The sequence below is a fragment of the Battus philenor genome, unplaced genomic scaffold, assembly GCF_028537555.1.
Source record: "Battus philenor isolate CCGP_79_NKW_IND1 unplaced genomic scaffold, ilBatPhil1.0.hap1 SCAF_29, whole genome shotgun sequence".
NCBI classification, from domain to species: Eukaryota; Metazoa; Arthropoda; class Insecta; order Lepidoptera; family Papilionidae; genus Battus; species Battus philenor.
In genome coordinates, this window is record NW_027181692.1 from 248,077 (window position 1) to 272,573 (window position 24,497).

The 24,497-nt window shown below is 36.9% G+C and overlaps 2 protein-coding genes across 2 annotated transcripts in view; one reads left to right on the forward strand and one right to left on the reverse strand.

The window, feature by feature from the left end:
- LOC137926194 (venom protease-like) overlaps nucleotides 1-24,497 on the forward strand; it is a 289,572-nt gene that overhangs the window by 106,107 nt on the left and 158,968 nt on the right. The window lies entirely within an intron of this gene.
- On the reverse strand, nucleotides 692-23,206 carry LOC137926410 (trypsin-1-like). Its single transcript, XM_068770010.1, has 12 exons — nucleotides 23,045-23,206; nucleotides 19,990-20,084; nucleotides 19,150-19,244; nucleotides 18,027-18,097; nucleotides 14,814-14,899; nucleotides 12,857-13,008; nucleotides 12,241-12,387; nucleotides 11,193-11,305; nucleotides 10,078-10,230; nucleotides 3,859-3,991; nucleotides 1,692-1,835; nucleotides 692-944 (listed from the first exon to the last, which is right to left on the reverse strand). The coding sequence occupies exons 2-12, from the start codon at nucleotides 20,045-20,047 to the stop codon at nucleotides 768-770; spliced, it is 1,329 nt and encodes a 442-aa protein (XP_068626111.1). The 5' UTR covers nucleotides 20,048-20,084; nucleotides 23,045-23,206; the 3' UTR covers nucleotides 692-767.

Below are 24,497 nucleotides of genomic sequence, written 5' to 3' on the forward strand. Positions count from 1 at the left end.
AGGACTGGCGGTCACAGGTCGAGTTCGTTTCTCGTCATACAACCTTATACTATTTACACTTTGTGCATTAATTATATAGGATTACCACTGTTCACAGACAAATCTTCATAGGATGAGCAACAGCGCCTTCTTCGTACCATAAAACCACACTGCAATCGCTAACCCGTCTGCCAAGTGTGGCGATTGTGGTATAAACCCAATAAATAGCTTTGTGGACACCTATGCCTTGCTTTACCGCAAACAATCTTCTATTATTCACACTTTGTGCATTAATTATTTAACATTCCTCTGTACGCTTTTACCGTCGGTCTTTGAGACCAGAGACTATGATGCAGTCTTCATGGGTAAAATATCCATATCTGGTTGTATTTACAACTAAAAGTAAATACTAAATGTTCACCTCATCTGGTTAGATATAAATAGGTAAGAATGTGTTTACATGTCGGTAAATTTTTACAGGATTATTGGAAATAGGTGAAAGATTTTTAAAGTGCTGACACTTATAAACATTTTGAATTTCGTATGAACGTAACACTATACTCGCCCGCCGGCTTTGTTTAAAATATTTTTACATAGTGAAATAAATTCTTGATATTTTTTTTTAATTTACAGAACGTAGATTTATAATCATCACGTCCACTGTTGGGCATAGGTCTTAGGGTAAAATGAATTGCATAAATTCCATTGGTCTATTATTGTTATTTTTATTTAAAAATTGTCAGTGTCTCCGTTTATTATTACTATTTTATTTACAAGTCTAGTTAAATCTAGACGGTGTCTGGCCACACGACACTCTCTATCCATGGCACATAGGCCAATATCCGGGTGTATATCGCCGGCTGCCCTGGATGACCACACTCCCTTCCCCAGGAAGTTATTCCAAGAACGGAATACATGCAGTAGATGTTTGGGTGCTTCACTTGGACAGGACCTCCACTGTCGCCCTGGAATGAAAAACACTTGTTAATCAAATGTGTCTTGTTACTGGTGCCTAAAATGACAAAGATGACTTGTTGTCCAGGGTATGGTGCACGGTGCTACCTCTGCTGAACTCTTGAGTAATTGACCACATTGTATCAACATCATCTTTCCAACATTTCGACGTCAACTGCTGAACATAATATCCTCGCCTCCATATTTATAATAGCACCAGGTGAAACCGACCTGGATGCAGCGCTGACAAAGCTATATGTCCTCCTAATGGATGGCGCTATATGACCTGGCCTTCGCCCATTCTGCTGTTACGTTTGTTGAATGAAACAGCTGTAATTTTGAGGAAGAAGTTTCAAATATTTATTTCCATTGAAATTTAGGAGACAGTCTCGTGGTGTTAAAATTAAAACGAGAGAAGTGATACCACTTAAAACAATGTTAACAAATCTTGTGTGAGGTGAAAGATGTGTTCGACAGAGAAAGGTATATAAAATACGAATGCTCCTAGTTTTGTAGCACAAAGTAATGTATGGAGTTAGTTGTTGTCGCTTTAGAAACTTTCTTAAAAAAATGTCGACTAAAAATATTAAAGTTTTTCAATTGGTTTTACAATTTTCGTAACAAATCCCTCCGTACAGACAGACAATATGGCGTATATTCAAATGAATGGTCTTCTAATCCTGTTATGTTAAAAAACATTCCGAAAATCATCTAAATATGTTTGGCCAACTGAAATATTTTTGCCTGTAAGTACTCACATTGCAGCTATCTTTTGCCTTGTGCCAATCGCCGAAGCAAATCTGCGTGGTGCTGTTGTATCCCTTCTTCATGAGTCGCGTCCCAGGTGTGCCCGGACCGTAGAATACTGAACATTCCTCGTCAGAGAATTTCTGAAGGGTAACCTAAAAAGAATTACTCGTTTTATTATCTTACTTCTCCCATAGATGGCGCTATAAACAATTTTAAGCGTAATGTTTTTAGTTCTAAAAGTCGATTGATTAAGTTCTAACAGATGCGATAGATGTCACTATTTACAATTTTTATACAATTAATTACAAAATTTTAATTTGAAATTAATAAACATACTTTTAATAGCTTCAATATTTGATTAATTTTAATCAAGCTTAAATCAAAATAATGCTTGCAGTAGTGATAATGAATACGTACCAAAATTATTAACATACGCGTTAAAATAAATATTAATTGAATAACCTAACCCATCTTTTAATATATATTTTAAACATTTGAGTTCAAAATTTTATAACTAAATAATAGCGGTTGTAAGTGTTGTTTGAATTTCGTAATAACATTTTGTTAAAGTAGCGTCTATAAATTGATATAAACAAAATTTTTCTGGTATTAGAAATCTTAAATTAAAGAAATACATTTTTCCACCATCCACCAACCATTTAATACATCTACACCAATATCTCACTTTGCGTCGTGGTTACGTTCCAAAAAAACACGACGCAAATTGAAACGCCGCAAAGTGAATTAAGATTTTCTACAACAAACCATGTAAATATCGGAGATAGATTCCAGGGCCACGAAAATACTACTTTTTAAATAGAAAACTGACAAAGTAAATATTTAAAAAACAAAAATAATATAACTCTGCCAATATATAAATTGGAATAATATTTACTTTTTTTGTAACCAGAAACAACATGTAAAAACTTATATAAATTTATTATTCTCTTTTAAAAAAAGCACAACGCACTACGTAATTAAAACTGAACTCTTAAAATTAGCAAAACAAAGTGAAAATAAAACTGTATTCAAATTGCGTTGATTTTTAGTTAGAAAGGGAATCCCCGAGTTTTGATGGCATGACGCAATTAGAAACAAAAGTGCTACCATCTTTTGTAAAAAAAAAAATATAAAAAAAATTAAAGACTCGAACCCAAAACAACTCAACCTCAAAAATCTAACGACGCACAGTGAAAATTAGTGTTAATTAAGCAGCGACGCAACTCCGAAAAAAACGCAAAGCGAGGTATAGGTGTATAAATATTCACGAAATTCATCTTTAAGTATTAATCTTCGTAGCACATAGATGGCGCTAATATCAATTAAGAGTTTTCTTTTCAGCTGACATATGCTAGATATAGGCCTCCATAAAGATCTAAAGAGCAAAAGCTCCGCGACCTTCACTATATCGTCAATCCACTTAGTCAACCAGCTAATGATCGCCTTGCCTTTTGGCCCAAATGTCTGTCAGGTGCGAGTTGTCCCACCAACTTCAAACAAGCAATTCTTTGAGCTACGTATATGCCTTTGATCTTCTGCGGATGTTATTTACTCTGGGTGATATTGAGCCTACTCATGTAAACCTTTATCATCGATTACTTCTCACATCCGTACGTCATCACCGGGAACACACATTGGACAAACTTTGACTTCGGATACTAGGGTACTTTAAACTAGACGTTCCGGTGCTTTTCGAACTCATATAAGGACTTACCTAACTAGACGGTTTTTCCCAGTATACATTAAAGATAAATCAATTTATATATTCCCTTCACTCACTCTGTAGAGAAATAATGAGATGGATATATGTCTAAAGACTTTGTTGTTGTATAGTAATAGATAGAATTAAAGGTACAAAAATTTTAAACAAAAAATCAAAAAAAAATAATATAAAACCAAGTGATATTGTAATAATCCTATATAGAAATAAAATAATAAAAATGTAAAAGAGTAATGAGGGATGTATGAAAGGCGTTACAGAGCGAAAGGGAATGACAGAAGAATTGTGGCAAGAATGAAAAGAACGAAAGATCATACGATGTATGAAAGACGATAATGAAAATAAAAAAATATGTAAAAAAATTAAATAATGTTGAATAGTCCCTGTCCTACACAAGATAGGGGGTACGAGAGGCTCCCAATGGCGGGGGCCATAAAAAAAGACTTTGTTGTTACCTTTTGTAGTACGTTTGAAACTTTGTCCGTTCGGAAGACTTTAGTTCCCCATCCTGTCACCAGGGCGCTGGTGTCGTTGACCGGATGGCCCGTGTATAGGCACGCGGGGACCGTCTGGTGATCCAGCGCTATCCTGTAAGACCAGAATCTCTCTTGTATATCTATTAAGGGAGGATATACCACAATCGCCACACTTGGCAGACACTTGCTGCATCTTGAAGCTTGTTTTGTGAGCAGAAGCAATCCTATATAATTATTGCACAAATGTGTGAATTGTATATTATATCTTGGAAATCAATCCCGCGATCTACTATCATCCCAGTCCTCCACCGCTGGGCAACCACTGCTTTATTCTTTATTAATAAAATTAAACGTGGCATTCGAATAGATTAATAAATATTTCGTATTACATAGTGATTATTTTGTTTATAATGTCTTAGGAATGAATAACAAAACCAACTGTACAAAACATATTTGTTTACATACGGATAAAGATTCCATTTTTCTTGTTCGTATTATTTTTGAATTTTTTTTATGTACACTCAATAATATTTAATATATATATGTACATATATGTATTTGGTGATTCCATAGAACTGTTTTATCATATTGTCTCTTAATGTCTACTAGATGGCGCTAGTCAAGAAGCCTCATATACGTGGTACTGTTTTACCGACGTTTTGCTGTCTTTAACCTAAAGCGTGCGTGCGTGGGTACGTAGCAAGCTTTTTAAAAGAATAGAAGGTGCGAGGGCAGAATGGGAAAACTTATACTAAAACCAACGTATTTATGCGAGAAAGTTGAGGGGCAAACTGACATGCGCTCCGCGTCAAAATCGTACCGGGACTGGATTCCGCGCCGGCGCAGCCGCTGCACTGCGTGAGCGGGGGTTGCGCGGGCGCGGCGGGCCGTGACCTACATAGCCGGCCGGCAAGGAAATGTCGCAGCTAGACTGCTAAAATAAATGTTGCGTACAATGTCAGTTTGACCCTAGAATATTTATTTATTGAATACATATATACAATTATAAGTAGATACAATTGAAATTAATTTAGGTGTTTAGGTTTATGTAAATAAAATCTTTTTTATTAAAATAAATGTAAATAAAAATTTTGACAAATAACAATTTAAATAAAGTGACTAGTGGTAGTGAGATCACTACATCAGCCCCCCCTTGAGACCGTCAAGGGCGATAATAGTTAGGAAACCTTACTTTCCGTCCAGATCGCGTAGTGTGAGTATTTTTCTCAGGATCTGGTGAGCTCTGGTTTCCTGAGCGTGTCACATGTGTTTTTGTATCGTGTTTGCGTGTGTCATGTGATTGTGTCTGTGTTGTAAGAGTGAAATTAGTTGAATGTGTTGCTGTGTGTGTTGTGTGTTTAGTAGGTGTGCATGGAGTGGTGTCTGTGTCACGTAGTATGTAAGCGGGCTTAACTCGGTCTACCGATACTGTGACTTTTTTACCATTGACCAGGATAGCGAAAACTTTATCGTCACGCTGAAGCACCTCATACGGTCCGGTATACGCGGGTTTTAAGGTACCGCCGACAGTACAGTCACGCAAGAATACGTGACTGCAAGTGGCTAACTCCTTAAAAACGAACGTCGGACGCGTACCACTATGGCGAGCTGCAGGTGAAGGCTTCAAGCTCTGAATTATACTCCGTAGTCTTGACGTAAACTCCATCAAGTCTAGGGTATAGTCGGCCTTTGAGTCAAAAAATTCACCTGGCAGGCGTAGTGGTTCGCCATATACTAGCTCGGCTGAGGTAGCGTGCAGGTCTTCCTTGTAGGCACTTCGAACACCCAACAAAACAAGCGGGAGAGATTCTACCCAATTCACATCACCGTGACAGACTATGGCAGACTTCAACTGTCGATGGAATCTTTCCACGAGACCATTGCAGGCCGGATGATAGGCAGTGGTACGGCGGTGGTTGAATCCAGAAATGCGTGAAAGATTCTTAAATAACGCGGATTCAAACTGCCTGCCACGATCGGTAACTATGTCAGCAGGACAACCAAATCGGGATATCCAGCCACTGAGTAGGGCTCGTGCCACTGTCTCGGCTGAAATATCTGCCAAAGGAATTGCCTCAGGCCAACGCGTAAAGCGGTCGATGGCGGTGAGACAATACCTAAAACCTTGTGACAGAGGCAATGGTCCTACCAGGTCGATATGGACGAACTTGAAACGAGCTGCAGGAAGTTTGAAGGTGCCAACGGGAGCGCTTGTGTGGCGTGTAATTTTCGAACGCTGACACGCTAAACACGTTCGCACCCAGCTCCTGCAATCTTTTTTTACCTCTGGCCACACGTAACGCTCGGAGACTAGTTTGGCTGTTGCATTAGCCCCGGGGTGACTGAGAGAATGAAGGCTCTCAAATACCCGTCTCCGTAGCATCTTGGGGACGAAGGGCCGTACCACGTTGGTACTGACGTCGCAGAACAGCTCCGTGTTGCAGCCTGGAACCTTAAGTTTTTTCAGGCACAGTGACGTGGAGCCTTCTGCGAGTTGAGTAAGCTCTGGATCGGAGTGCTGAGCGACTGCCAGCTGCTCCGGATCTACTGGCTGGGAAATTTCTACAACTCGCGAGAGGGTATCGGCCACCACATTGTCTTTACCGGATATGTGCTGTATATCGGTGGTAAACTGCGCGATCAGATCCAGGTGCCGGAACTGTCTGGGCGAGCAGTTTTCTTTCCTATTGTGAAAATCGTAAATCAGCGGCTTATGGTCTGTATAGACCGTGAAGACTCGGGCCTCGAGCATGTGGCGAAAGTATTTTATACTTTCATATACGGCGAGCAGCTCTCGGTCGTAGGGCGAGTATTTTTGCTGAGAAGAACTCAGCCCACGAGAGAAAAATGCTAGTGGCTCCCACGACCTATCGTTCCTCGACTGCTGCTGCAAGACGGCGCCAATAGCCTTATCGGACGCGTCGGTGACAAGCGCTAATCTAGCGTCACAGCTGGGATGAGCCAGCAAGGCGGCCTGACATAGGCCTTCTTTACATGTCTCAAAAGCCTCGAGCGACTGTCCAGTGATATCAACAGGATGTGAGCCTTTCACTGATCCTGTGAGAAGCGCGTTAAGAGGAGCTTGTTGTGAAGCTGCACTTGGGATGAACCTTCTGTAAAAGTTTACCATCCCGAGGAACCTACGAAGTTCTTTCACTGTTTTAGGGACAGGGAAAACCTTGATCGCCTCAACCTTCGCCGGCAGCGGTGTGGTACCTTTACCTGAAATGCGATAGCCCAAAAAAGTGACTTCTGGCGCGCCAAACACACATTTGGCCGTATTGACGACCATGCCGTACTGCTTCAGCCTGGCGAAAAGTTGTCGCAAGTGATCTTCGTGCGTCTTCTGGTCCCTAGAAAATACAAGAAAATCGTCCAGGTAAGCGTAGGTGAAATCCAGGCCCCGTAGCATCTCATCGACGAAGCGCTGAAACGTCTGTCCGGCATTACGAAGTCCGAACGTCATATAAGGAAATTCGTACAGACCGAACGGCGTCGTGATGGCTGTCTTCGCGATGTCATCCGGATGCACGGGGATCTGGTTGTAGGCTTTTACCAGGTCAATGGTAGAAAAGATTGTGCAACCTGACAAACAATGGGAAAAGTCGTGTATGTGTTTGATGGGGTACCTGTCGGGTACAGTTCGGGCATTCAGCATGCGGTAATCCCCACAAGGACGCCACCCGTTGTCCTTCTTGGGGGCTAGGTGGAGGGGTGAAGCCCATGCAGACTTCGAAGGACGGCAGGTACCGTTCTGCAACATCGCCTCAAACTCCGACTTGGCAATCTTAAGTTTATCAGGCGCAAGCCTGCGTGGTGTGCAAGAGACCGGTGGCCCAGGTGTAGTGCGGATGTGGTGAACTGTGTTGTGAGTCAGTGTGCGATGAACGCCGTGTGGACGAGTGACTTCAGGGAATTTGGCAAGTATGTCGTGATACACCGAGTGACCAGATATCACCTTCACCGAAGAAATACTCTCGTTAGTATTCGCGGGTGACGCTACAGTCGCGAGCGTTGTGACGCCGTCGATGAGTCGCTGGTTTCGTACATCTACCATAATATTGTAGTGTGAAAGGAAATCAACGCCTATTATCGCCCTCGTAACGTCAGCTACAATAAAATTCCACGAAAAGTCACGGCGCAAGCCTAGATTAAGCACTAAGTTGTAAAAACCGTAAGTGTGAATAATTGAGCCATTCGCAGCACACAACTCGAAATTTGTTTTTGAGCGATATTGTTTTAAATATTTACGGGGAAACACACACAAGTCACTTCCTGTATCGACTAGTAACTGTAGTTTAGTTCGTTTATTCGTGACGAATAGGCGACCGGTAGTCGGGCAGTCGTCGGCCGCCATCACCGACTGCCTTTTGCGTTTCCCGTAAAATCGCAGGGCTTGACACACTTATTTGCTGAGTCCGCGAACTTGCTATGGTACCAACAGATTGGGAACTTTCTATAGTTTGAGTGAGACCTAGTGGATGATGCTGATGAACGACCTCGACGTTTTGAGAAATTCCGATTTTTTGACTTTGACCGCGACATACGGTCGACTTTTTCCGTCAATGCTTGTATTTGTCGGGTCAATGCGGCTATCTCACTAGATCCACCAGAAGACGTACCCGAAATTCCGTGTTCATTCGATCCTTTGTTCTTGTTCTCCTCATTCGCCATTTGTTCCAAAGGTGGTCACCACTCAAGCGTGCGTGCGTGGGTACGTAGCAAGCTTTTTAAAAGAATAGAAGGTGCGAGGGCAGAATGGGAAAACTTATACTAAAACCAACGTATTTATGCGAGAAAGTTGAGGGGCAAACTGACATGCGCTCCGCGTCAAAATCGTACCGGGACTGGATTCCGCGCCGGCGCAGCCGCTGCACTGCGTGAGCGGGGGTTGCGCGGGCGCGGCGGGCCCTGACCTACATAGCCGGCCGGCAAGCAAATGTCGCAGCTAGACTGCTAAAATAAATGTTGCGTACAATGTCAGTTTGACCCTAGAATATTTATTTATTGAATACATATATACAATTATAAGTAGATACAATTGAAATTAATTTAGGTGTTTAGGTTTATGTAAATAAAATCTTTTTTATTAAAATAAATGTAAATAAAAATTTTGACAAATAACAATTTAAATAAAGTGACTAGTGGTAGTGAGATCACTACAAACCCTTAGTAGCCTGATTTACGAAAGTGATTTTTTTAATATTACTGTGTTTGCTTGAGGGTCTAGATGAAGGGAAAAATAGTTTTTTTTTTAAATTTCGTTGGAAAGAATATTATACAACAGTAAAATTCGTACAGCCAACCTATAAAAAAACTAATAGTAATGTGAACATTCGGTTTAAAAGATTGATATTCAAATTGTAAGTAGGCTATTAAGAGTTAAAATCATGCATGTGCGTATAAATTACGTGCTCTAAAAAATAAATAATTATATATCACAAAAATTTTGTTTCTGTCTTTCAGGACCTTTAATGTCAGGTAAAGTACAGCCTACCATCGTCTGCAGTGTTTTATTAAACATTATAATATAAGTATTTTATTAAATAGATCTTTTACAATATTCAAGAGATTTTGTTTGATCATTACTTAATTTGACTCATATACTTTGTAGATATAATAATATACATAATATTCTTAAATTTTAATTTAAATAGAGCAAGTGTTGAGATTCTAGCCGAAGTAACAGAACAGCATTCCGAGCTAGTATTAGCTGACTGCTTCTTTTTATTTCTTTCAGACGATGGTCGCCCACTGCAAGAACCAAGCCTCACTCAAAGGTGACAGTTATGTTTATATAATTAAGCAAATGAAAATATATCTTCAGTGCAGATATTTTTAGTTTGAAACTTGAATGTCTTTTATATATATATATGTGTATATATATATATACGTATATGTGTATGTATGTGTGTATATGTGTGTGTGTGGAATGGAACGTATTAGCATGCGTGAATAGGAACGTCAAATGGTGCAAGCGAGAGGTGTGTGAGAGGAAGGGAGACAGACGACGGTTGAACGACGATGGAGCATGCGCAGTTTAGGTTAGGAGTTTTTTTTTTGGAAAATAAATATTTGTGCCCCACGAAAGACTTTAAAATACAATCCTTGCATCACGATTACTACATATATACACACACACACACATATATATAAACTTATATATATATATATATATATATATATACTACTACTTACTCTCTATCCGTTTCTAGCAGTGCGATGTCATTGTACTTGAAGGGAGATTTGTATTGAGGATGCTTTATGATCCTGCTAATCTTGTATCGCTTGGTGCTGTCCGCTGGTGCTGATCTCTCCAGGATGCCGACCTTCGCGTCAGTCACTGGACCACTGTAAGAATATGTATCGTTAATATTTTGGTTTCGGGAACTAAAGGTTTTTGAGAAAATTATTACGCAATAAAATATAATTAACAGAGATATTTAAAGTAGTAAAGGGAGATTCCACAGAAATATAATTGTTTACATAAATCCGGCGGAAGATGGCGCCCTACAGTACTTATCGACGCATGATTGGCAGATGATTTCTATTAGTTTAACATTGTTTTCATATATATATAAATATAATATTCACACTTCTACTTCGGATTTCATTTTGACCTTCCAGCCTTTGTAAAAATCGCACAAATGTATATAAATAAATGAAATTTGGTATGTTTCTTGTAATACTAAAATATAATATCATATTCCATATATATACACATATATATATATATATATATATCAGAGGGCTTAAAGTTGACCAGAACCGGTGGCTGCAGGAGATTTGAAGTTCTGGAGTGGAAGACCACAGGCAGATAAGAGCAGCCAAGGACGGAAGACATTGTTAAGATGGTCGGAAGACTAGATACAGGCAGAGAAACATATACCTCCCCCGTACATAATGGAAGTGATCTATGTTCAACAGGTAACATCCTACGAATATAATAATTATATCTATTACATATACAATTAAATATTTAATGGAATCAGGCGTTACCTCGCGGAAGTCCATCCTAAGTAAGAAAAAGACCAATATTTAGCCACTTCCGCACATGCAGTGGTAGTCGTGCAATAAAATGCACCGCCCGCCAGCCCGCTGATAAATGCGTATGCGGCAAACAATGCGAATCACACAACCGCCACCGCCAAATTACTCAACACGTGTTTCACCCCTCCACGGGGCATCTTCAGGAGTTATGTTACACCGTCCTTTTCTTATATACAATTCATCCTACTAGAAACCAACAGAGGAGATCTACGTTCAGCAGTGGGCAAGCAACAGCTGGACGATGATAACTAAAGGACACTCACTAATCTTTACTAGAGCTGCAATGTGCGGCTGTTACGATAAACCTCTCGCTGATCAGGACTCCTCCACATGCCCAATGCTGGTCTTGTGTTCCATTCGCGAAGCCCAGAAGCGCCTGGAAGTTTATCAATACCATATACTAAACAGATTGGTCTATTACATGTGTTCAGCTAATTTGGTCAAATAAACTCAAAGATTGTTTGTATTTATATGTTGTTTACACTAAAACTTAATAATATTGTTACGTACTGTAGGTTCTGTGGAATGAAACACCACTGGTTCACAAGGAGTTCTTTATTCACAAATCAGATGGTCACCCTACTTCAACACAAAGTATACTTTCGCTTAGTACAAACTACGCTTTCAAATCGCTCAAAAAATCACTGTTCAAATAACTTGCCGAATAGTCACTTTGTATCACTGATCGTAGATCCTAATATTATAACTTAAAAAACAACACTGAACTGTCGACATGGGGAGTACACCTGTTTATACTACGGAGAAGGTTCTAGTAAGTTCGAGATAGTACTCGGTTAAAATTTCCGAGAACCGTACACAAAAATCTATAAATAACTTTAAGGTCAAGCGTGTTCACCGCACTTCTTGATCTTTGTGTTCCGTGTTTATTGTTTAGAGGGTTCTGTAACTCGTGCTTTGTAACATTATCAAAACTTTTATAAGTGGTTAAATAGGTGTACTACCTATTTATACTACGCAGAAGGTTCTAGTAAGTTAGCTCTGTCGAAAGGCTGGCGTCATCAGTCACCTTCCATGCGCCATCTCGTATGCTCATTGGTGGACTAATTTCCCGCGCTTTGCATTGCAATTAGCTTATTATTTTAATGTTTGTAGGCTTTCGTTTTCTATTTACCGTTCTGCTAATTAGACACTTCGCCGCTTATTCTTTGGCGCTGTATAGTTGATTGTATAATCCCTTGTCTACTTGTGAATTAGTGAATAAACATGAATAAAGCTTGGGAATAGAATAAAGAAATTAAGTTTTTTTACTTCTGAAGGGGTAGGGGGATCTTCTTGACAGACACGAGATACCCTGCTCTCTAGGAAGGACAGGGTTTTGTGGAATTGGTCGTCTTCGGAACATCTACGGAACTCGCAACTATGCCAACTTACATCCAGGGCGGAGCTGTGCTTCCACCGGCATGCTGTACCGCTTTGTACTGAGTAGATGGTGAAGACCTAAACCATCAACGACCCAGAACCTTTTTTTTTAATATTCTTTATTGTACACGTTAAGATACATTTAATAAGTTTTACAATAATATACAAAAAAGTACAATGGGCGGTCTTATCACACAAGGCAATCTCTAACAGATAACCATAGTAAGGAAAAGATAATAGTACTTATAAAGGGTAGTTCACGTGTATAAAAAAATACATATTCACAAACAAATGAACATAAATATACATAAACATACATAGACATACATACTTAAACATACATACATACGTATATAACATATATACTTATAACAAAAAAGGTTTAATACATATTATAAATATAATAAAATAATAAATAAAAACATTAGAACGTTATGTAATGTATTTGTATGTAAGACCCTTATGCCCTTTTAGTGGCCAGTTACCTTACCAAAGTGAATCTAAAAGGTGGGACTACATGGAACGTATTTTTATGGAGAAATCTTACCATGTGAGGAAACTCCCCCTCGTACGCGTCAACGCCTCCGATGATTAGACTGTCAGGTTTCCGGTTGCAGAAGTCCAGGCGTATCATTCCACCTGATGGCGTGTTGCTCTCCCTGCAGGGGTATACTAACTTCTCCTGGTATTCTAAACATTCTGCAAAACGACATCTCTCATTTTATTCTAGTAAAGAATAACACTCACCTCATCTGATGTTTTTAATATTAAATTCAGAAATTTCTTTATTCGAACAATCATATACATGTGCTTTTGTATCGTCGATTATTTGTAACATTACAAGCAGCAAGCTGCCGCCGGCTAGCGCTGCTCTAACAGACAGACAGAAACTCAACAGTTGCTGTTTTAAATTAAATTTAACAATTATATTTAATGGAATCAGGCGTTACCTCGCGGAAGTCCATCCTAAGTAAGAAAAGGACCAATATTTAGCCACTTCCGCGAGATTCATTCTCTTTATCTCTGTGTTTGGCACTAATCGGTGTAACATAACTCCTGAAGATGCCCCGTGGAGGGGTGAAACACGTGTTGAGTAATTTGTCGGTGGCGGTTGTGTGATTCGCATTGTTTGCCGCATACGCATTTATCAGCGGGCTGGCGGGCGATGCATTTTATTGCACGACTACCAATGCATGTGCGGAAGTGGCTAAATATTGGTCCTTTTCTTATTTAACAATTATGTTTACATTATAATATGGACCATGAAAATAAATATGCCAATTGGTCTACGAAACATTTAGTTGTAGAATTTACGCATAAATTATTATTAGTAACAATAGTTCACTCTGAACCAATAGATGGCGCTAAAATCAATTTGTTTGACGTTGTTTAATATCTTGCTATTTTTTTTTTGTATAATATATATGTGTAAAATTAATATTGAATACAATCGCATTTAAATCTCTTTTTTTACTACTATTATGTCATCATAGTGGACATCACGATAGTTGCTGTTTTAAATGAAATTTAACAATGTTTGTGCACATTATAATATCACCTATGTAAATGTAACAACAAACTAAATTACATTTCAATTAGATAAAACCTCTTTGAATGCTTAAATATTTATTTTTTATTTTAAACTAAGGTGTAAGATATCTCGTGGAACTTTATTATATATACTTACACATACTGACAAAGGTTTTGTTTAGCAAGACATAACTTATGCATCACAAGTTTATTTTTATTTCTTGTATTTATACGTCTGTCAATATTTTTATTTAAAATATATTGAATTATTAAAATATCCTTTTCGTTATAAATATCTTGTAAAATAAATATAGATTTAATATGGAACTGTACTTATAAATAGCGTAAAAGAACGGTATGAAAATATATAAAATATAAGAGTCAAGATGTATTAACCTTTTTGATTGCAAATGCGGCAGACTTGATTTTACCTTCGAGTGTTGAAATATGGAAAACCAATCATCATCATTAAAGCATGAGACATGTAAGATATTTTTGGTTATAAAATTTAAAATAAGAAAATTTTAATTATATTCATATACTATCTGATCCCGCAAACGTTGTTTTGCAAAAAAAATATTTTTAATTTTCAATTTAAAAATAAAAGTTGATCGTAGAGGGGTGAAAATTTTGGGTTGTATGTATTTTTGTATGTTGTATCATAAAAAAATAAAAACAAAAAATTTCGTCATAAAAAAATTTAAGGGTGAACAACCCTTATCACTTAGGGGTATGAAAAATAGATAGTAGCCGATTCTCAGACCTACTGAATACGCATATTAAATTTGGTAAAAATCAGTCAAGCCGTTTCAGAGGAGTTCAAGTTCGATCACCGTGACACGAGAATTTTATATATTAGATATAAGGCAATGAAAGATCACCGTTGTGATCTTTGTAAAGTCCTGATCTTTGCAGTGGGCGTCTATCTAACACGATAGGAGTCCATGATAATCTAGATACATCTAGATACATACTGTCCCACGCCTTCTGTCCCGTCTTCGCCGCCGTCAAATTACTCGCGATGGGTTCACAGCTGTCGGCGCTTTGCTTCATGTGATGACTGAAATAGTGAAGATATATATTCATCATCGCAGAATTATATATACAGGATGATTGTTTATAGTTTTATAATCTGTAAAGAAGTGAATGGTACATTATTATATCAATTATATAGGATTGTCACTGCACACAAATAAGTTTTAGGAGGATGTACAGGAACATCCTCTGCGTACCATAATATCACATTGCGATCACAAATTTGTCTGCAAAGCGTGGTGATAATGGTATATCCCCTATAGATGTTTATGGGGGAGAAGAACAGAGAAACGACATTTAATTAAATGATAAATACCTCACTTTGCGTCGTGGTTACGTTCCAAAAAAATCACGACGCAAATTGAAACGCCGCAAAGTGAATTAAGATTTTCTATAGCAAACCATGTAAAGATCGAAGACAGGTTCCAGGGTTACGAAAATATAACTTTTTAAAAAGAAAATTGAACAAAGTAAACATTTAAAAAACAAAAACAATATAACTCGACCAATAAATAAATTGGAATAATATTTACCTTTTTTGTAACCAGAAATAACACGTAAAAATTAATATAAAGTTATTATTCTCTTTTAAAAAAAAGCACAACACACGACGTAATTGAAACTGAACTCTAAAATTAGCAAAACAAAGTTAAAATAAAACTGTATTCAAATTGCGTTGATTTTTAGTTAGAAAGGGAATACCCGAGTTTTGATGGCATGGCGCAATAAGAAACCAAAGTGTTGAGATCTTTCAGAAAAAAAGAAAATTTAATAAAAAATTTAAGACTCGAACCCAAAACAACGCAACATCGAAAATCTAACGACGCACAGTGACAATTAGTACTAATTAAGCAGCGACGCAACTTCGAAACAAAACGCAAAACGAAATGACCCAAAGCGAGATATTGGTGTATATATTATATTCTTTTTGCAGATAAATCAGTAGTTTATCCCTTGACAGCTTTTATAGCCATAATTAATTATCATGTATATGAAAAAAATTAAATGTCCCCGCCTGTTTCGTGGCCCGTATCGCCTTTTGTATTATTTCATTAAATATATTGTTGGTAATTTTTAACATACCAAATAAATGTTCTAGATAAATCTTGCATCTTAATGGTTGGAACAAGGTGGACGCGATCTTGGTCCAACTCTTCAGGTGGCACAAGGGGTTTTTTGGGTACCTTCATGGGTTAATGCTCAAGGAGGACCCCTCGTGCTTCTGTGAACTGGGCGTGGACCAGACCATGGTCCACCTGGTAGTCCACTGTCCCACATTCGGAGGAATCTGACTCCAAACGGTGGTTAAGCAAGAAGACTGAGGCGACCATCACCTCCATCATGTTAGAGGAAGAGGTAAGAAAATTCTTCCTTAACTACATGCAAGAAGGTAGCCAAGACAGCAATAGAGAGAAATAAAACTTAGTTATATGCTCCAATATTGTCAGATATGAAATTAAATAGTAAGTAAGCACGAGAGTAAAGAAAGAAATTACATTTAATTGTAAATAAAGATATTGCAATAAGTAGAATAAAAGATAAAAATTGTGAAAGATAATAAAGAATTGTAAATAAAGATACCTTTAATGTAGTGGTTGAGGATGGATGTATGGCGAATAGAAAGAAAGAGAAAGACTGAGAAATTGTGGAATGAAAGAAGTAGACAGATAATAAAGAAGAAAGTGAAAAAATCAATAAAGAATGTAAAAGACCCTGTCCGTCGCAAAAATTATCTAGCCACTTCCGCATATGCAGAGAGAGACTCTGTGTTTGGCACTAGTCGGTGTAACATAACTCCTGAAGATGCCCCGTAGAGGGGTGAAACACGTGTCGAGTGATTTGACGGTGGCAGTTGTGTTTCGTATTGTTTGCCGTATTTTTTTATCAGCGGGCTGGCGGGCGGTGCACTTTGTTGCACGACTACCACTGCATGTGCGGAAGTGGCTAAATATTGGTTCTTTTCTTACATATGTATATATGTTTGGAGTTTATATTAAGGATAAAGTGTGACCAGGGGACACAGTTGAGGGTCGGTGGGATGAAACCATAGCGGCATGTATGGCTTCGCTGGCGGCACGCGAGGATCTCTCCGTCTACGAGCGGCTGTATGAGAGATGCTGGGACGGAACTTCTTTAGGGGTTTGGGGCTAAATATTGGTCCTTTTCTCACTTAGGATGGACTTCCGAAAAATAACGCCTGATTCCATTAAATATTAAAGGTCATGTTTTCTAATGAATGATTTCTCTCAGGTCGTTCCCAGGGGTTGATAACTTCAGAACCTTCTTGTTTTCCGCAACTTTAACAGTGTCTTCGGTATACCTAGCTGAGACCTATCCACGCTGCGTGTACCACCTCGTGGTCGCCACTTTACAATCTTTTGGCACCAACAGCATTCGATTTCCCCGTTCCCCGTCTACTGCCACTTTTGACGTGCTCTTCGATATACGTCTGTGATCTTTGTTCTCTTTCGGATCTCGTTCTTGATTCGATCTCGCAGAGAAACTTCGAGCATATCTCTCTCCGTTGCTCTCTGGGTGACCAGATCTCGGGTCCGTATGAGAGACTCGAGCCTAAACTGTGACTATATTGTTCCACATTGCGTCAAGTTACTTCCTTGACCCCCCCCCCCCGTTACTTCCCTATTCCCCCTGACCTAAGTTGTAAGTGCACCCAGTGGGAGGTTCTACAAGCTGGTGGTCGCTGTTCGACAACTTCGTCTCCAACTTTATTATTCATGTACAGGATAAAAGGGTTGCAGGCTTCAATCGCTCCATATTTAAGATCATCAATAATAATCTAGTTGTTTACATTAGATACGGGATCACAAACCTTCGGATTTCATGACTAACACTAACAATTTTTTTAATGAAAAAAAAGATATATATTTTTTAAATAAATTTTATATTATTGTTTATGTTCCTGTGATATGTAGTACATTTAAAGCAAGCGATTTTAAACTGTATTTTCAAGGAGATTCGATGTAATTTAGCTTACTTTTCGAGCAGACCTGACCTGTACGCAACCAAGGAGCTCAGACATATACGTCCATTAGCAGCTAACAGGTTAAGATATATATCTTAGTTTACACTTTTAATTAAAAATCAAACTTAAATGTTAACATAATAAAGTTCAAAATAGCTTGTCGACTTACACTTGATCCGTGGCATGTCCGCCATATTTGTTCCTTTCCACGCAGCACACCGTTGTCCCGTCAGAGCATAACTGAAATTATTCCAGAAACTTCGATTTATTATATTCTTATGACGAAACCACCTAAATCTATATACGAATAAATAAATTGATACATGAACTAATTGGTCTTTTATTTTTAGAAATGTAACTTAACATTTGAAAGGTATTAGGTGAATAAAGAACTTTAATTATAAAAGATGTCCGGTAGCGGAATTTGTATTTTAAAAATAAATTTAGAAAATTTTTTTTTCAGATAAATACGTGTTTTGGTAAAAATTTTAAATAAAAATGATGCGGATTTAGTTTATTTATAATTATGTTGCATAAATGTTGACCATCACGTCAGGAGTACTCTTGGAATCTGACCACAATATTTTATGCCACTGTCTAAAGAAGTGATCGTGGAATGTCGCAAAACTAGCGAATGATATTTTATTCAAGCTCTGGTTTTTGCCAAGCGACTGTTTTTCAAAGGCTGTAATATCATTTGGCGAAGCGCAAACCATTTTAAAGGATGTTTTGTATCTCACATGGATCAAGTCTCTAGTTAATGTCATATATATTGTTTCTACGCGAAGTTTTTTACATAAAACTGGACCGACATCAATCAACCACCGTATTCTGATTGGAGTCCATGTGACTTGGTGCTATTCAGCAAACTCAAAAGGTCAATGCGGGGACGCCGTATTGAACTTAGAGTTTGCTCAGTGCTCAAAGTTCATTATAATTGATAATGTGGCAACCGTGTTACAGTGCGCCATCTAGCGGAGTACGTGTGCAAAGCACAGAGTTGTGTGCGCAGAGCCGTGTGCGCAGTCGTGTGCGCAGAGCCGTGTGCGCAGAGCTGTATGCGCAAAGCCGTGTGCGCAGAGCCGTGTGCGCAAAGCCATGTGCGCAGGCGACGAGCATCGATCATCCCAGCAAACACGGCGACGAACGCATGTGTTTCTTTTGTTTACTTTCTTACCACCCGACATATTTAAAATTGTCTGGCATATCTGATTACCACAAAAATGTTGTTTACAGTTCCTATCTAACAAGTTATATTCTATAGTTATACTACAATAGCGATGCGTTCTGACCTGTGGTCTCGTTTTATATTTCTTAAAGTCGTTCATGGCTGGTTTGCAGTCACCGTACGCCTTGCAAGTGCCGTGTTTTCCATTTTTGATGCACGCTAAAAGAAAATATCATTTATTTTAAATTTGTATTAGTTATTATTATTCTAATTCTATATCCTTCTGTGTTTAAAGACGAAAAAGTTTCGACCAATGTGTGACCATGGATCTCATTGACGATATATGTTTTAGATTTATAATAGCGACATATGAAAACGCTCCGCTTATAGCGCTTGCACCATACGTACAAATGCTGTTCGCTTGTCGTGCTTTTCCGCGTTCGCTTGTGTATTGCGTCCCGTGTTTCTTTTCATTAAATTTCTTTTCCAAATCAAGTCGCTTACCTTATTTATAACATCATCGCTTTAATTATTAAAATTCAGTTGTTCCGTTTCTATTAGTGCTAAAGTTACAACAGTTTGAGATGAGATATACTAATCTTCTCCCAAAGAGGTTTATTTATGATATCGAATAAGGAATGATGAATTTCAAAGAAGATATAAGTAATATACATTCGCAGAGAATTTATTTAAATAAATGTAAAATTAGTACATTCAACTTTGAAACTTTAACGTTGACTTTAACGGTGGCAGTTGTGTAATTCGCATTGTTTGCCGCATGCGCATTTATCAGCGGTCTGGCGGGCGGTGTACTTTGTTGCACGACTGCCCGACTTTGCTGCATGTGTGGAAGTGACTAACTATTGGTCCTTTTCTTACTTAGGATGGACTACGCAAAATAACGCCTGATTCCATTAAATAAAAACTGTAATTTAGCATAAAATAATAAAACAATAAAACTTACATTCTTGTGCGAAAACCAATGATGCTGCAGTTAGGATAATTGCAAATTGTATCTTCATAACTCCGCAATGTACGCGTAAATATTTAAAAATGTTTCTGGAAAAATATAGATAATACGTACATGAGTAGTATATATTTAAAGATATAATATTATTAATAGAACATATAATATTATCACTATGTAATTATTACTAAAAGTACAATGCCTGTAAACACAGATAAATATAGTTAACATTTTTATAACTATATTATCATTACTATAGATATATTGACAGAAAATAGGCTATAAAAACATAGCATCTTTCAGTATTAATTGATTTCAACAAAAAAATCTATTAAAATATGAATAACCTATAACTTAAACGTAAAAAGTATATCGGTACATTATTAAACATATTAAATAATTTATTTCTATATTTCTTATATTATACATATATGTTTACTCAAGTAGACATACATATGAAATCCTTTACTAAGAAAGGTACTAATATATAGCTACTTCCGCTATGCAGCAGTAGTCGTGCAATGTTTACCGCCCGCCAGCCCGCTGATAAATGCGCATGCGGTAAACAATGCGAAACACAACTACCACCGTCAATTCACTCTACACGTGTTTCACCCCTCCACGGGGCATCCTCAGGAGATGTTGGACCAACCAGTGCTAAACACCGAGTCTTAGAATAGACTCCCGCAAGGTAACGTCTGAATCTTCAACTTCGAGTGCCGGTCTGGCGTAAAAATCATGGAGGAATCAATAGCCTCCCTGATAAGAGAAGAAAAAAGCAAAGAACAGTTTCTCATACTTTGTAAAAAATTAATAAGAAATGTAATAGAGAAAAATAAAAGTCAATAAATATGTAAAAAACATAAATCAAAAATAATGTAAAACAAATCGTTATGTAATCTAATATATAAAATTCTCGTGTCACGGTGTTCGAACTTGAACTCCTCCGAAACGGCTTGACCGATTTTTACCAAATTTAATATGCGTATTCAGTATGTCTGAGAATCGGCTACTATCTATTTTTCATACCCCTTAGTGATAAGGGTGGTCCCCCCCTAAATATTTTTTTTTAAATTTTTAGACAAAATTTTTGTTTTTATTTTTTTATGATACAACATACAAAAATACATACAAACCTAAATTTTCACCCCTCTACGATCAACCCTTATCTTACATTTGTTAATTAAAAACTTTAATTTTTTTTGCAAAACAACGTTTGCAGGATCAGCTAGTATTACTATAAAGAAATAAAATAATAAAAATTTAAGAGTAATGAGGGATGTATAAAAGGCGTTACAGAGCGAAAGGGAATGACAGAAGAATTGTGGCAAGAATGGAAAGACTGAAAGATAATATGATGTATGAAAGAAGATAATGAAAATAAAAAAAAATTGTGAAAAAATAATAAACTTAGAAAATCCCTGTCCCACACAAGATAGGGGGTACGAAAGGCTCCCAATAGCGGGGACCAAAAAAAAACTAAAAAAAAAACGTTTGAATCTATTATATATTTAAAATCCTTTAGTTTGAGTTTATAATATGGCTAAGATATCACTATGTCTCCCTCTTGGGGGGACTTATTCTACAAAGTACTAAAAAGGTATAAAGCTAGCGTAATTCATACTCTGCTCGATGCAGAGCATGTTTAGGTTCCATGATTGCGAAGGTATCTCTTGCCTGTTGTAATAGGCAACTAAAACAGCGTAGAGTTCGCTGGTGTGTCGGATGGTGACCTTCATCATCTCAAACTCTAGAAGTGCAACAACGGAAGGTGATCACATGTTACTGCGGTACATACCCGGGGGGACATTCACCTTCCACCCTGGATATATCAGCTCGGAATGCAATTCTAACAGAAGTACTCAACAACCGTTCTTTTAAATTAAATTTAATTTTGACTACATTATGAATTATGAAACAGTAGATTTTTTTTGGATCAACTTCAACTCTGGAACCCAAAAATCGCCACTATTTCTTGAGATTTCCACTATGTCGTCGCTAAACATAGTGATAGACATGTCCACGCCGCGTCTACCCGTGGACTTTTGTAAATATTTACAATAGTTCTATATATATTGTGTTCAATTAGACATGTGTTACATTAATATATATTTACTAGCTGATCCCGCAAACGTTGTTTTGCAAAAAAAATTGATATTTTAATTTACAAATAAAAAATAAGGGTTGATCGTAGAGGGGTGAAAATTTGTGGTTGTGTGTATTCTTGTATGCTGTATCATAAAAAATAAAAACAAAAAATTTCGTCAAAAAAAATAAAAAATAATTTTAAGTGTGAACAACCTTTATCACTTAGGGGTATAGAAAATAGATAGTAGCCGATTCTCAGACCTACTGAATACGCATATTAAATTTGGTAAAAATCAGTCAAGCCGTTTCAGAGGAGTTCAAGTTCGAACACCGTGACGCGAGAATTTTATATATATTTATTTCAATAAGAATCACAAACAAATGTTTCAATAAATCAAATAATTAAATTATTCATGCTATAATTAATTTTATATAATTTATAGATGTCAATTTACGTCGTGTAGAGTCGAGTTGAATTTTCCTATGAACTACAGTACAATTTAATACTGACGATTTTATAAGGTTTCTTATCAGAGTATACCCACACCAAACAAATATAGTATATATATATATATATATATATATATATATATATATATATATATATGCATGCGTGTGTATATGTGTGCACTTTCGAAATATCAATACAATTAATATGATAAACATTTATTTAAATATGTATAATACGTGTTATATTATAGACAGGTTGATAGATGTAAATGGTTTAAAAGAGTGATTTTAGAGGTCCAGATAAAATAATAAAATCACCCTGTATACTCACAGGATGGATGATTATTAGAATAATTTAGGCTAAATATCTAATTCTAAGTTATTTATTTAAATTGTTAAGAAAGCAATATGTTGACAAATATGGTACACACATGTACAAATAAAGTATATATGTGTACATGTATATATGTATATATATAAGTATATATATGTAATAAACATTATAAAAACTTACTTGATAATAAACAGTCTTCGTCAGCTGTTTGAATGGAAGTCGTTATTGCGATTAATTGCAAGTTTCTTGCGATGACGTCACAGCAAATTATTAGACCCAATATCGACCTCGAGGAACCGGAATGCGGCGCACGAGACCGGCGCGAACACTGAGGAGCTTCGACTCACTACATTGTATAATAAATCATATATATATATATATATATATCGAATTTGTAACAAGTGGCAAGCTGCCGCCGGCTGGCGCTTCTCTAACAGCCGGACAGACGCTCGGCAGTTGCTGTTTTAAATTAAATTTAACAATTCTTTATATGTACATTATAATATCAAATATGTAAATGAGTCAAGAAATCAAGTTCCACACATTTCAATCAAATATAAGCGTTTTAATTTAACTTGTGCCAAAACACTTAGTCAAGTGTGTTTGGCACTTTTTTCTAAAAGATGGCAACACTTTTGTTTCTAATTGCGCCATGCCATCAAAACTCGAGATTCCCTTTGTAACTAAAAATCAATGCAATTTGAATACAGTTTTATTTTCACTTTGTTTTGCTAATTTTATAAGTTCAGTTTTAATTACGTAGTGTGTTGTGTTTTTTTAAAAAAGAGAATAATAAATTTATATCAATATTTACGTGTTATCTCGGTTACAAAAAATGTAAATATTATTCCAATTTATTTATTGGCAGAATTATATTATTTTTGTTTTTAAAATGTTTACTTTGTTCAGTTTTCTTTTTAAGAAGAAGTATTTTTGTGACTCTGGAACATATCTTCGATCTTTATATGGTTTGCTATAGAAAATCTTAATTCACTTTGCGTCGTTTCAATTTGCGTCGTGTTTTTTTGGAACGTAACCACGACGCAAAGAGAGGTATTGGTGTATACAAATACATAATTTTAATATAAAATAAAACTAAAACTATACAGCAAACTATAAAGCTTTTCAATTGTGCATCTCTTAGTTTTAATTAGTGGTCATTTTTTTATAAATTTCATAAGCAAGAAAAGGACCAATACTTAGCTACTATATTGGTCCATTTCTTACTTAGGATGGACTTCCGCAAGGTAACGCCTGATTCCATTAAATATAAATTTCATAGATAAAAAATATTTTCAAATACAAACATACGTACTTCATAACAGACAGCATACAGAGACAACATTTATGATGAGTTTCATGTCAAAAACATAATTTTTTTAAGGCTAATTCAGATGTTTGGTGAGAAAAATATATTTTATGTATTAACACTTGCAACACTAATAAGTTGTAACACTAAAGTTAAAAAAGAGGAGGAAGTAAATAAATACCTGAAACAATGACCGTCGTATTTACGCGCAGTAAAACTGAAAGATGGTCAACAAAGACTTCACATACGGTCACCACTGAATGAACTTTCAGTATGAATGGCAACCTGTTCCGTAGCGTCTTCAACGGGTTTCAATATCAGAAT